A 15,214-nucleotide genomic window follows, 5' to 3' on the forward strand; every position below is an offset into this window, starting at 1 on the left:
TTCAAGATTATTTTGAATTTTCGTTCTGCTTTTTTCCATATAAATAAAAATGTCTCATACACGTTGACTCCTTCCCATAAAACATTAATTTATAGATATTGTGCAACCTAAATTGCACCTGGCGGGGGTATGGGAAATGCAAAGAAATGTCATGTCATGCGCAATGGGTTTTATCTGTGGTATTTATTTTAATAACCTTATTTTGAAAAAGTTTTTGACGTTCCACGTAAAAGGTTTTAGTTTTTCTTTTCGCAAATCCTAAATTTTCGTATTGCAATGTCCGTCTAGAAACAAAATTTAAAGTGGAAACATGTTCAAAATCTTCGTGGCGGTGCCATTGAGCGCGATTTTTGGTTCCGTTTTAATAGTGTCCTTACCGGTTGCGGAAAATGAAAACTTTTTGGAATATCCGAGGTACCTCAACTACGACGAATTGACTAACTTGTTCCGAAAATTGGAGACCGAGAATCCTGACATTGTGAAGCTAATCAGCGTCGGGAGATCCGTCAAAAATCGCGAACTTTGGGCATTGCAAATAAACAGCGATGTGAAAAATAGAACGCTAATGACACCAATGTTTAAATACGTCGCCAACATGCACGGGGACGAGTCTATAGGACGACAACTTACGATCTATCTGGCGCAGTACCTCATCAGTAATTACGGGTCCATTGAAAGGGTTACTAAGCTTGTAAATTCTACTGATATTTACTTAATGCCCAGTATGAATCCTGATGGTTATGAGAATTCACAGGTTGGTTAGTCATTGCTTGTTTACCTACAGCAAACTTTTTCCTAGGTGTCGATTATGCTAATGGGTTTCAAGGCGAATATTAAAGTGTTAGGTGCACATTTCAGGAAGGAAGGTGTGAATCGAAACCCAAATATGTGGGGAGGGAGAATCAAAACGAGGTAGACCTGAATCGGGATTTTCCTGATCAATTTGAAACACACAGAGCAGGTATATTATCATTTCAACCTGTTTAAAAAAAAAAAAATGCTGTTGTGTTAGGTACCATTTTATCTGCGAGGCAGCCCGAAACTGTAGCCATGATGACATGGATCCTGTCGCGGCCCTTCGTGTTATCGGGAAATTTGCACGGAGGAGCTGTAGTCGCCAGTTATCCCTATGATGATTCCAAGTAAAAGAAAGGAAAAATTATCAATTAAAGAACAAGGGAAAGCGTTCTTTTTTCAGTTTTGGCGTAACCTGTTGCAAGGAGAGCAAATCGCCAGACGACGAGTTGTTCAAAGAGCTCGCCTTGACATATGCTCAAAATCATCCTCTGATGAAGACTGGTGAAACATGCAAAAATGACCATTTTGACAAAGGCATTACTAATGGCGCGTTTTGGTATGAGGTCCGGGGTAAGTCAGAGATTTTCTACTCTACTAAAAAACGGCTACCAAATGGCTAGTTATTTTTGAGACATATTTATAGTCGATGTTAAATTTTCCTATTTATGCGAGACCATCTAGTAAGGTTGGTCAGTTATCTGCAGGGAAACTAACTAAACTGGAATGCCAAGCCTGTGCTCTTGCTCATGATTATTACCTTTATATTCTTTTGCTAGAAATGAGTTAAAACATGTGATTTTGTTTGTAAATTCTAAGAACAATAAAATATCACAAAACAAAAATTCCTTTCTTATATATAAAACGGGCAACTTCTCAGTTTTTCATGTCTTTGAGCGCATTGCGTGTCGACTCACCTCCACTTTTGGTAATCGTTATTTAGGTGGCATGCAGGACTTTAATTACGTACATTCGAACTGCTTCGAAGTGACGTTCGAGCTGAGTTGTTGCAAGTTTCCGCCAGCCGGTACCCTGCCGGAAGAGTGGCGCAACAACAAGGAGGCCCTTTTAAGATTCATCGAGGCTGCCCACTGGGGCGTTAAAGGTAATTGTCGGATTGCCTGGTGAAAATATATGCCGACTCTGTTTCAAGGCTTGGTTGTAAACGAACGGGGCGATCCCGTCCTGGACGCCGACGTCGTGGTGGTGGGGGTCGGGCATAACGTGACCACCTCGAACAGGGGCGAATATTGGAGACTGCTGCTCCCCGGAAAGTATGAAATTTACGCCGCCGCGTACGGGTAAGGCTTTTGCGTAGAGTGCGAAACGGGGGGCGGGCGGAACTCGGACTGTTTTTCTTCAGGTACCTCCCGTCGGAGACAGTCGAGGTAGTCGTTCGGGAGGGGGAGACCGCCGTCCGGAACTTTACTTTGTCATTTCAGCCCTCCGCGCAAGGTAACAAAGCTTCTCCCGAGCGGTGGTATTGGGGCGACTAATAGTTCATCCTTAAATTAATATTAAGCTAACTAAGAAAAAATTGTTCTCTGCTCCGTTATTGATTAATTAGTTTGTAACGAAAAATAATATTTTTGGAATCTCTTAAGCGCCCTCTACAGACTTATACAACAATATAAAATTTCACCCTAGACTTCTAGACTACTATAAAAAGTTAATTATCTGTAAAATAACCCATAAAATGGAGCCATTTTTTTCGTGGTTCTTGATTAATTAGTTTTTAATAGATAAAATATTTTTGGGATCTCATAGGTGCCCTCTATAGAGTTTGAAGCCAATTAGAACAATGTGAAATTTGACCCGCCCCATATTGCTTGCTATAAAACGTTAATATCCCCCTTTGGCCATAATATGGGCCCTTTTTTTCTATACATTTCCCGTGGACCTGATCAAATTCACCTGGGTTCCATGAGCGCAGCAATAATTATGTGATATTTACATATATATAAAATAATTATATTCTTCCCCTGAAAACATTAACCAAACAGCAGGTTTGCTTAATCATCTCCCACGAGCGTATTCAGTAACTGCGTTACGTCTCTTTCTTCGTATTCTTCCAGCGGGTTGTGGCATATTTTTTAATTGAAATTTTTGTATTTAAAATACATATGTTTATTTATTTTTTTATTTTATTTTTTTGGCTAAATGTGATTGATTGGTTGTATGTGCCGGATTCCGCAATTTTGTACGATTTGTAGTTCACATATGTGTATAAATAAAACGATGAATAAACATGTGTATTTTTCTCTCCTTTCCTTTTTCCCGGATAAATCGAATTTGTGCCTTAACATTTTGCGAAATGGAGCAAAAAAAAAAACATACCCTTGCGAGAGAAATACGGCAGGATTGCGCGGTTTTTTCAGGGAGTTACGCGGAAGTGCTAGAGTCGAACTCGTCCATGTACGATCAGTACGGCTTCATGATCCCAGACGCGCAATTGTTCCACCACCATCACTATGACGAGATGGTAGACTTCCTCAAATACTACAACAGTACCTACCCGAATATTACCCACTTGCATTCCATCGGAAAATCCGTCCAGGGCCGGGAATTGTACGTCTTTGTCCTGAGCAACACCCCCTTCCATCACACACCCGGTAGGTAGTCGCGGTTTTGCGGCACAGAAAATGATTTTTTACCATCGCTTAAGTTGCAAAAATTATATCTTCGGGACACCCTAGTTGATAAATGGTTACATGTGGCTATTGTGCGCACAGGCATGGTCTAGTTTGGTTAGTTACTTAAATATGGAACTTAACGTAACGTAATATAATAACGTTTTTTTTTTATTCAAAAAATGCAAAAGGTGAGTACGGGTGTCTAGGAATCTGTATTAAAATATGTATACGGTCAATGCAACCAACATATTTAGGGTCACTGTAGGTGACATGCAAATGAAGGTTAGGAGAGAGTTTCGTTTGTTAGAGTACTAATGTAATCTCTGAATCATTCTAGTTAATACCTACACCTATTTCAACCCCAAATTTGCGTCAAAACTATATGAGAAAACAATTTTTTGATTATTATCACTTAATCAAACTGACAGTTTCATTTCCCTTAACACGTTTGCTGCTCTGCGTCCCACATATACGATTTAAATATCACTTTAAGTCATCTGCTTGTGTCTCGTTCTTTGGACACTGGGGTTTTCGCCACTAATGGTATTGTAATGTTTTTCAGTTCTCACTTTGACGTCATACATCATTCAGTGAATGTATTTGTGCTGCTTTACATATATGCAACATGCTGATATTCTTCAGTCACTCGATTGTTACATACTGACTCTAATCGTGACTAAAGTGGCGTTTATGGAACTTATTCCATAATATACGATGAAAAGTACCAATATATCTTTCTCATAGCCGGTGTTAATTGCGGACCTTGACTTCTAGCGAATTATAACACACATAACTTTAGATACGCATAGTTTAAGCAAAAAAAAAAAGTTCTACAAATGACAAAATGCGTTTTAATTGTACAACAAAATGCAAGGATGTTTTTAATTTGTTAACTCCTGGTTTACTAAAAAAAAATCCGGCGCCAATTAAAAATGTACGTAGACTAAAACAGTTGTTCCCTGGTTTTTTCAACGTTAGAGGTAGTTTGGTGGCAATGGGCGGTTAGGTTAAAATTCGCCGAAATCTCAAAAAGTCTTCGCGATTCGGTTAATAAAGTAAATTTGACGCGTTCGAGGCAAACCCGAGTTCAAATACGTCGCCAACATGCACGGCAACGAGGCGGTTGGCAGGGAACTGCTCCTTTACCTCATCAAATACCTGTGCGAACGGTACGGGACCGACGCGAGGGTGACGCGACTGCTCGACACCACCCGAATCCACCTCATGCCCAGCATGAACCCCGATGGTTACGAAATGTCCCAGGAAGGTGGGCGCGACGTCACACGATCGCAGCTTACGGTTTCTACCTGCCGTTATTTCCCCAGGTGACCCGTCTAGCGGGCGGGGTCGAAACAACGCCGCCAACGTCGACTTGAATCGGAACTTCCCGGACCAGTACGGCGTCAACCAATTCAACCGGTTCTTGGAACCGGAAACCCAATACGTCATGAGGTGGATCGCGTCCGAGCCCTTCGTCCTGTCCGCAAATCTCCACAACGGCGCACTCGTCGCCAACTACCCATTCGACGACAGTAGGCGGGGCTTCGGCGGCGCCACCGACCACGACCCGAACCCCGCACCCGACGACGCCGTCTTCAAGTACCTGGCCTCGACGTACGCGAACGTGAGACGTCGCCTTCACCTCCACCACGCCCACCGATCGCGCTTTGCTTCCAGGCGCACCGCTCCATGCACGAGGGCACGCCCTGTCCCATGTTCCCCGACGAGCGTTTCGACGGCGGCATCACCAACGGCGCGAGGTGGTACCAGGTAACGGGCGGCATGCAAGATTGGAACTACCTGGTGGCCGGCTGCATGGAGCTGACCCTCGAGATCGGCTGCTACAAGTACCCGTACGCGAAAGACCTGCCGCGGTACTGGCTCGACAATCGGGACGCGTTGCTCGCGTTCGCCGAACAGGTTCACAAAGGCGTCCACGGGTTCGTTAGCAGCACGATCGGCACACGGATCGCGCACGCGGAGATCGCTGTCGAGGGCATCGATCATACGGTGAAGACGGCCAAAGACGGCGACTACTGGCGCATCCTGCTGCCCGGCAAGTACAACGTTACGTTCGCCGCCAGGGGTTACGAGACCTACACCGCGGAGATCGTGAGTTTCGTAGCGCATAGTGAAGTTATATTAAAAGCAAATAATGCATTCTCGACTGGAACCTCCGGCACTGTACTAACAACACACAATAACGCGTTTTACCACAAACCGAAACTCAATTTTACGTACGCACAACAGCTAAATATTTAATGCAGTTTTTAAGTATGCTGGATGCCATAACTAATAATTGTATGGGCAATAATGCCAAGTTCATAGTCTTCCCCCCAGAGGTCTGAAGTTTCTTATTATAAATGAAAAAAATGCGTTTTTATATAAGTTGTAAATTATCGCAATTTCAAAAATATATTCTTCTCATATAAAATGGGGCTTTCGGAATTCTAAGAAAAAAAATTATAGACTTGGCAACACCGTGCATATTTAGTTTTTATGCGATATCGCATATCGCAACATCGCAATCACGAAAACTATGGAAGAAACATAACAAAACGTAACATACAATTTAGTTTTATTTGAATGAGGGAGTTTCTTTTGTGTTTTGATTGTATAAATTCTATTACTTTGCTGGCTTTAGTAAATTTTGAACCTCTTTGGAATTTCTAAAATTTCTTTGATGATAAAATGTTTCGAGGCGTTTCTGTAAATCTACAGCCCCCTTGTAGAAAAAAAGAAAGACGGAAGAAGAGAAAACATATAAATATTAATTATTTGTTAATTATTCACATGACCATTTTTTTTCTATTTCGATAAAAGATGAGCAAAAAGTAGTTTGTCTCGACTTGTTATTTATAAGTATTTTTAAAATCTGGAACACACTTGACTTCGCCGTTCTAGACGGTCCCAGAGTCCGGATCGCTCGAGTTCAGTCCAAATTTAATGAAGGACGACCCCCAGCACTGGGCGAGTGCGTACGACTTCGGCATCGACAAGAACCAGTTCCATCCCGTCTACCACTCCAACTCGGAGATTTATGGGATCCTCGGCGAGCTGGAGAACAAGTTTCCTGCCGTGGCCGAATTCCACGGCGGCGACGACCTAGTCTCCATGGCCATACACTGGCTGAAGATTACCCGTGAGGTGGGCTACCAATTAACATTCCTTGTTTTATAACTGTACGTCTCGATTACCTATTTCATAAAACCTGAGACCCTCTCACTTGTTCGGGCAAAGTTTTTTTTGTTCTTATAGAACCCTTAAAGCCGTCAAATGAAGAATCTTATAAAGGTATAGTTCTCCAAACGATATAGCGTTTTTACGACATACTCCGGTATCTAACTTTGATAAATTTTTATGAAGGTCTAACTGCAGACCTACCTCGTTTGGATTTTTCTTTGCTAGACGTTCCAGATCATAAACTGTTTTAATAAAGGTAAGGAATACATGTTCGTTGCTGCTATAAAGCCTAAATACAGGGTTTATAAATACCAAAGGAAATGCGCTTTTTTTTCTATATCTTTAGTTTACGATATGTTTTATTTCATGTTGTCATTGTATTTTGCTTTTACTCTAAAGTTGACAGTAATCGCTTTTTACTTCGATATTATGAAAATGTCTTGCTCAATATTATAAATCTAAAGTTATAGAAACTTCCTACTACTGCTTAATTTTATGTAGCACGAGAAATTTTATATTTTACTCTAAAACTGCAGCGCCCTTTGTTTTTTAGCACGTAGTTTTGGTAAAAATCTTAAAATTGTCTTGTGAAGAAAAATTTTTTTCAATTAAAATGCAAAACGTATTTTGTTTGTTTGTTTGATATGTCCACGGTTCGCTTTTTAATTTATTTTTTTTGTTTTACATGGACCTTCGACCTTTGGGCCTTCGAAATTTTTATAAAACTAATCATAACCTCACTTTGTAGTTGTTTATTTATTGCTAAATAAGACTTTTAATATAATTCAAACCATATAATCATGCGAATTCAGGGTACAGGTGGCGATGGAACAAAATAAGCCTCGGAAATTTTACCAGAAAGATAAAAAAAGTCTAAATTTTAGGTTTTTTTGTCCTGTTTTAGATGCATTTCGCAAAATAGTACTCGTTTTCTTAGTTTGTGGTGTCTATAAGATAACAATTATTAAACATTTAAAATATGTAAGGATTTTAAGGGAGTGAGCTGTACAACCCCAAGAGAAAATGTTTTATAATAAGGTTTTTGAGAACGTCATGAATCCTAAAAAACCTGAAGTTACCGGCACCAGAAGTTTTATAAATAAAGTAACCCCCATAAGGGTTCTCTTATGAAGCAATAAAAACATATAAAGGCAAACGTTTCTTATGAACGCTCTACAGATCGACACTTCCGACGAGACGAAATTCCACGTGGCGATCGTCGGGAACTTGTTCGCCACCCAGCCGACGGGCAGGGAAATCGCCGTCTACCTGGCGCGCCACCTTCTGGGCGGTTTCGCCGTCGGAGACCCCACCATAACCCGAATCCTGTCCGATTGCGTCATTCACGTCGTGCCCGTCGTCGACAGGGCGTTCGAACGCATCCGGGGCGAGTACGACCGCGAAGCCGGTGGCTTCTCCCGCCCTGACGGCCCCGTTTGCAACGACATATCCGCCGACTTCAAGCAGGTCGGCGATCAGCTACTCAACGTCGGCGGGAACCGCGTGACGAGCAACAAGGAGACCGTCGCGGCCGCCAACGCGTTCAAGCACATGCTGCTCGAGGAACGCTTCGACCTGGTTCTGAATATCGAGGGCGGCGACGGCGAAATAATGTCGGTGACGCTCGGCGCGAGAAAAAAGAACCACGCCCCAGTCGGATTTTGTTTCGCAGATATCCGTACGCCAAGGACCAGACGCAGACCTACCGACATCTGGCGGACGTTTACCGCTCGAAGGTGAGGGTGCCGTTGTCGTGCGGTCAATCCCGCAAGGGGGCGAGCGCCGACGCCATTCTGACCGACTTCCTGTTCCACGAGTACGCCACTCCCATGATTACGGTCAAAGTTAGCTGCTGCGAGTATCCCGCTGTCGAGAACATTCCTTACGTGTGGCGAGACGTGCTGGACCCGCTAATGGCCGTGTTGAACGCCACCGGAACTGGTAAGGGCGTGTCGCTTAGTACTGAAACAAAATTTTCCTTTTTTCTCTGTTCTCTGTATTTTCTCCTAATCCTTCCTCCGTTCTAATGGCAGGCCGAGCATTGGCGGTCAGTTTGTAAGCTATTTTTGATTTTTACTTTGAAAATCAAACAAACTTGGAGTTTTTTGCCGAGTCGAACTTGCTGACGTTTCGTCAATCATCCTGTTGGCTTCTTCAGTTTCAGTCGAGCTCTGAAGAAGCCAACAGGATGTTTGGCGAAACGTCAGCAAGTTCGACCCGGCAAAAACCGACGCAGGAGGAATCGAGAAGTTTTCTAAAAAGTATTGTACACCTTGTAAATAACGTACGTTTTGTATGTGAATTTTACAAATTTTAATCATACAAATTTAAAAAATTATGATAAAAAATATTTTTTAAGTGACATTTATTAGAATTAGTGTTAGTATTCGAAAGATATAATATAAAGATATAAACTTGGTTAATGCAATGAACTATTATTAGTTTTTTCAAGTAGCACCCTAGTGAGGACAAAAACTAAAAAAAAAAAAATCTCAAAATCCGTTAAAAAATAAGCTCACGGAAAGGAAAAAACCCGATAAGTAAATGCGTTTTTTTAAAAACAAAATGTTACTTAGGTCGCTGAAGAAACTCTCAATAACCTCATGCGGTGGAAATAAAAAAAGAAGATGAATATTAAAAAAATAATAATAAAATTCATTGAAGAGTTGCTCTTGAGATTCAACGATTAAAATTTTTTGTTGAAAGAGTTTTATTATGGTAAAAAGTTGACGTGCTTTTGGAATACGGGGATATAGTCGAAAACTAATGCAAGTATTGTATAGATACGTACGTCATAAGCTACAAGCTCTTTTTACATATATTTTTTCTTTTCAAATCTGTCACTTTTTGGGATAATTGAACACAATATTTTGAAAATCTCCTAGACACAATTTTCAAAAGCTAAGTAAAAATTTAAAAAAGAGAAAAGCCTTCCAATCCAACGTAGAATGATTCGAATTCAAAAACGCGGAAAAAAATTGGACATTCTGCGAACTTTGTTGCAGACGTTTCGTCAAGATCTCACTTGGCATCTTCATTGCTCGCTCTCCGAAAACACTTCCAACATATATTTGCCAGAAACCGTTAGCAAACAGAAATTTAAATTATAGAAGAACCTATGAATCGGGCGGAGAATACCATCGGTCAATGGTCTCACGAAATCAACTTGTTTTCACAGGCGTCGAAGGCACCGTCACTGACCTGCGGACCGTTCCGCTGACCAACGCGTCCGTTAGGCTTGTGGGGTCGGAGACGGTGCACGAGGTGACGAAGACCCGGGCGAGTTTTAAGATTATGGCGCCGCCCGGTAAGTACCACCTCGAGGTCAGTTGTCAAGATTACGGAAAGCGTCTGATCGCCGTCACCGTCGCGGACGGCGCCCTGACGCCGGTCACGGTGACGATGTCGCCGGCGGACGCGAAGGTGGCCGTCGTCGCCGACGTTTCGGTGCACGAGCCTTTCGCCGGCGACGTCCACACCGGTATAAGAGGTTACGTCAGAGACGGACTGGATCACCCTGTGGAGGCCGCGAAGCTGCACGTTGTCGAGGTCAACGTTACTGGGTACTCGGACGCGGACGGCAAATTCGGCGTGGCGCTGCACCCGGGGACGTACACCGTGGAGGTCGACGCCCGCGGATACTTTGGCGACGTGAAAATCGTCGCCGTCCCCGACGGCGTCGGGCCCCAGGTGGCGGTTTTCACGCTGCGCAAGAACAACACCTTCTTCGGCGTTCCGAGGCTGGCCTTCGTCACCCTGACAGGTTTGTTATAGGTTATTCTGCGGTTAAGGTGATGTTAGTTTAGTTTACCTTGATTTATTACGGAATAAGCATTTTACATTTATGCCAAATATTTATTTTGGAAACAAATAGAGTCCCCTGTAGTAAGTAACTATATTCATTTTTCATTTCATTCAGAATTGAAGTACTTACGAAAAACAAAAACGACTGCATTGCCTGTTAGAGTGCCTCAAGGCCTCTTGAGTACTCTACTATTTTTGATTTTCACCAGTATAACTGCACAACCGATCATATGTTAGAGCTTATCAATAACAAATCACCGGTGGTATTAGTGAAGGTCAAGCGGGTTATATTAAAAACTGCGCACAATTTCTTATTAATCCATTGGTTCTTCCCTTATTTAGCAGCTGCAAGAATTTGGGTCTTAGACACTAAGAAGCTTCTTTGGACACACTAGTTTTATCTCAAATTAATCACTGCATCAGTTCTTTTATGCCTTGTTTGAACAATATTGAGAGGTTTCATATACAAAAATTACTACAAAACCATAGCTCAGAAGGTGATACTGGTTGACCATGTTTAATAGATATAAATTCCTTGCCTTGGTATTTTATTGTACAAATTCCGGACACCACCCTATCTGTACTATATAATTCTGTCTCCATTCAGAGATTCTTTTTTGTTGGAGGAAGAATATTTTCTCCCAGTAATATTGTTCCACAATAGTTAGTAGTTGGGATGCACCACGCACATCATTGTGTCTTGGACATAAACTTATTCCTACAGCAGTAATATCGCAATAACTTTAGCCTGAATATTGAAGCGGAGGGTTGAGAATGAGCCGCTATCCATGATAGACAGCTAACGGAATAGAAGACATTTCTTCGCAAATTTTGAAAGCTTACTCTGCATTCTGTTGGGTCGTCTTCTATTGTTCCCTAAGTTATTGATGCATAATTTTGTGGTGAATTGAAGTGTTGCTTCGTCACCAAGATATTATGGCCAAAGGAGACACAAACCATTCTTTATAATAATAATAATATACTTTATTCAGGTAATTTCGACAAGAAAAATTACAAGAAAAGGCAAGAGTGCAACAATTTTTTTGCCTCGTTTTGAAGAGGAAGAGTAATATTGTTTATTTTTATGATTACTCCAGAAGCAAGACGCTTAACATCCACCGGCCGACCAAAAAACATTACGGAAGATTTTTTTGGGTTTAAAAGCAAACCATGATCTCTGGAAATTCTGTCAATTCGTTCAAGGTCACTGTTGATATTTTGGCACTCAAGCTGCAATCTAGAGATTGTCCTTTGCAATGTTTGAGATAATCTAAGAATTTTGTTGTGAAAATAATAAACAGAACAGGAGCTAAAATTGAACCTTGAGGAACTCCACTTCTTATGTCTAGGCAAGCAGACTCGACGCCGTTCAGGACCGCCTCTTGCTTTCTCCCTGTTAAGTAGTTTTTAATTAAATTTACGGATGCCTCCCCAAAACCTAAGTATTTAAGAATAGTGAGTAGAATATTGTGACTAATGGTGACTGATGATGTCATCCGTCACATTAAGAAGCGCTGTAGCACAACTGTGCCCCCTCCTAAAACCGGCTTGTGTTTTGTCAATTAGTTTCTCCTTTTCAACATAATTTGTTATTTGGCTTTTCAGGACACGTTCTATTGGATAATATTGGCAGAATGGAAATGGGCCTTAAGTCCCTAAACGACTGCGGCTTGTCAATCTTAGGAATAGGGACGACATTTGCTACTTTCCAAAGAGAAAGAAATTTATCTTGCGGATAAGGAGAGTTCTTATAGTAGCCGATCATTGGCGACCTTGATTTGAAATGAAAGATTTGTTTATTAAATCTGGATCTGACAGTTGGTCAGGAATCATTTTTCCGGTGTTGTTTGTACTTTTTATTACATTTAAATTTTTTATAGATTTCCAAAATACTTTTTCGTCGTTAAAGAATATTCTATATATGCTTTTTTCTCGCAGTGGATCACTTTGTTAGTAAAATTTCTGAGCTCTCTATAACGGGCCTGATTTTCAGGTGTTTTTTCATTTTTGTACTTAAATTTCGCTTTATTTCTTAATTTTATTAGAAACATAGTATTTTCTGTGATCCAAGGTAAAGGTGACTGCATCCAGCAGAATGTTCATATTTTCATTAAAGAAAGATACTTTGTCATCAATAGAATTTAAGTCAAACATATTCCGCCAAGGTATAGATTTTAGGGAATTATATCTACATTTTTCAAGTCTCTCTACCTAATTGGCTCCACTCGATCTCTCCGCGCACTCAACTCAACATCCGCAAAAAACAATTTGTGATCCGAAATTTTGTCTTTGTCTTTCAATTAGGGAATTAGTTACCGTTAGTTTGGTTGTGGAGATAAAATGGCATTTCCATGACTTGGACCATTTTAATTTTAATTAATTTTAATTAAAACCTCTTGATACAAATTCTGTTAGTTGATCGATTGCAAGGGGGTTGTATGTTCATTTCTGCGCAGGGTTCATCCTGGCCGGCCTACTCGGTCTGGGCATATTTTGTTTCGTCGTTTACAAACGGGGACGCGGCGACTACGGCCCCTTATCGCAGCACGGATTCTACGAGGACTTCCGCGACTTGGACGAGTCGAAGGAGACAGATCTGTTTACTCGGCCGATGAAACGTGAGTGGCCGATTTGGGAGCGGGAGTGGGGGGGATAATTTTATTTTCGACGTGCGCAGCAAAAATGGTGACGAGACCGTACTACGACGAGGACTACGACGAGGAGCACAGCTTCACGTACGCATCGAGCTCGGACGCGGAGGCCGACGTCAATTTGTTGACCCTTCAGAAATAGTACACGAACGCCCGTGCCTATTTTCGTGCGTAACGACAATAATACTCCTCGGCTGCGAATTGTAAAAAAAAAAAAACAAAAAAGAATAGAGTCCGTATATATATTTTTGTATAACATGTATAACTTAAGTCACCCCTCCAGGAAGGGGAGCATAAAATACGTAATTTAATGCCAGAAAAATGTGCAGCTACTTATTTGGAGGCGAGGCACTTATCATTTTGTATGTTAATTTGTAAATATATCCCCGTCGTGGGTCCAATAAAATTTAATCACTAATTAACTGTCGTTTGTTTTTAAAAGACCATCCGAACAAAAAAGGCCAGTTTTCCCACTGTTCTAAAGGCCGCCCCACTATGAATCGATGCTACCCCTGAGCTCCTACGCGATTGTAACCATTGCCGCACCGAATCAAATTTCCAGAGATATATTCCACATTTCTATCGTATCTTTTCATAATTACACACTACGTGCAAGACATACAGGTAACCAAAATTTCTTAAAAATGATCCGCCATAATTAATTGGACGCTGAGTAAAATTTAGCGACTTTTCCAGAGCTCCTTGTATGACCATTAGTGTGCAATAGTTCACCATATCATATACAGGGTGTCCCAATAGTTATCTTTAAAACCGTTGGCGAGAGCGAAGAAAGATTTGTTGGTATTTTTCACGCAAGTGTATCAGACGCTTGATCTAAAATGATATTGTATACAGGATGTCTCATAAATGTGGTAGTTAGGTTTATTATTACGGAAGCCCCGTATTTCGATTCAACCGTTATTTATAGAGAATTTTTCTATAACATTGTTCTATGACTAAACGTTATAGTTTTTTAAATATTTGCTTTTTGCCACTTAATAACATCTAGTCAGCGCTTTGCAAATGTTGGGAAAAAAATAAAAAAAATTCAATACATCATATCTCAACTTTTCAAAATGGAATATCATTTTTTTTTAAATTGATTGTTCTCAAGATCAAATGCTTCTTGTCATTAAAAATAATAATATATAATATAATATGTCATATTTTCCGAGATATTTTTCTATACTTTACATGCAAATAGCATTTGTAACGATAAAATCATAATTATTCAAGATATTAAGATTAGAGATTAATTATCACAGGAGTTCACAGTTGCAATATTGATATGTTAATTATTAATAATGAATCAGCATGAATGGTCGGCAAGTATCACGCGAAAGCTCCCGATAGAGGTCGCTCGTCCGTCAGGCAACTGCGGCTGACGTTTGACGGTCGATATCGATGCACGTTAAAACAAAAATTTTACTCACAATCGCTTTTATTAAGGTGTATATCAACAATTTATAATCAAAGACGTAAACAACGTCAAAAAAAGAGTGTACATGTTCTAATCACTAAATAACAGTTGCTTGTTTTTAAAAGCCCATCCGAACAAAAAAGGCGGGTTTCTCCATGGCAAACGCTGTTTGTAACCACTACCACACATAATCAAATTTTCATTGATTGATGTTTTTTTTTTAAGAAAGATATTTAACATCTTTTGAGTGTACACCATATATACAGTGTGCACCATATATACAGGGTATTCCAATAGTTATCCGCAGTAGTTCTTGGAAACTTTTGGCTGTAGAAAAAAAAACATTAGAAAGACGCATGATCTGACAACATGTCCCATAAATGTGATAGAAAGCGAAGTAATGCTTTTTATTAAAGATTTATTACTTTATATTTAGATTCTAAAGGTATTTATGAAAACATTTTGTATAACATTATTCTATGGCTAACGTAATATATATTTTTTAATATTGCGAAAAAATGAAGAAATTTCAATACACCATATATTTGATTTTGTTTTAGTTGTTACTAAAACAAAATCATTAAAGAATAATACTTATAATATGTCATATTTTCCGACATGTTTTTCTATACTTTATATGTAAATAGCATGTGTAACCTAACCTAAATCTAAAGCTGAACAATTACTTTTTGTCAATCGGTATTTTTCAATTATTAATTAATTATGAC

General features: G+C 40.3%; 1 protein-coding gene across 1 annotated transcript; it reads left to right on the forward strand.

The window, feature by feature from the left end:
- The first annotated feature begins 175 nt into the window (after positions 1–175).
- On the forward strand, positions 176–13,476 carry LOC132705930 (carboxypeptidase D). The gene is made up of 17 exons (XM_060676907.1): positions 176–754; positions 859–961; positions 1,013–1,142; positions 1,199–1,368; positions 1,739–1,900; positions 1,949–2,096; positions 2,159–2,250; positions 3,174–3,407; positions 4,504–4,695; positions 4,754–5,052; positions 5,106–5,540; positions 6,333–6,575; positions 7,791–8,224; positions 8,284–8,552; positions 9,790–10,374; positions 12,872–13,033; positions 13,093–13,476. Exons 1-17 carry the CDS (start codon positions 311–313, stop codon positions 13,206–13,208), a joined length of 4,218 nt encoding a protein of 1,405 aa, XP_060532890.1. The 5' UTR covers positions 176–310; the 3' UTR covers positions 13,209–13,476.
- Positions 13,477–15,214: the final 1,738 nt, after the last annotated feature.

The sequence above is a fragment of the Cylas formicarius genome, unplaced genomic scaffold (assembly GCF_029955315.1).
Source record: "Cylas formicarius isolate icCylForm1 unplaced genomic scaffold, icCylForm1.1 PGA_scaffold_8__14_contigs__length_24414737, whole genome shotgun sequence".
Lineage (NCBI taxonomy): Eukaryota > Metazoa > Arthropoda > Insecta > Coleoptera > Brentidae > Cylas > Cylas formicarius.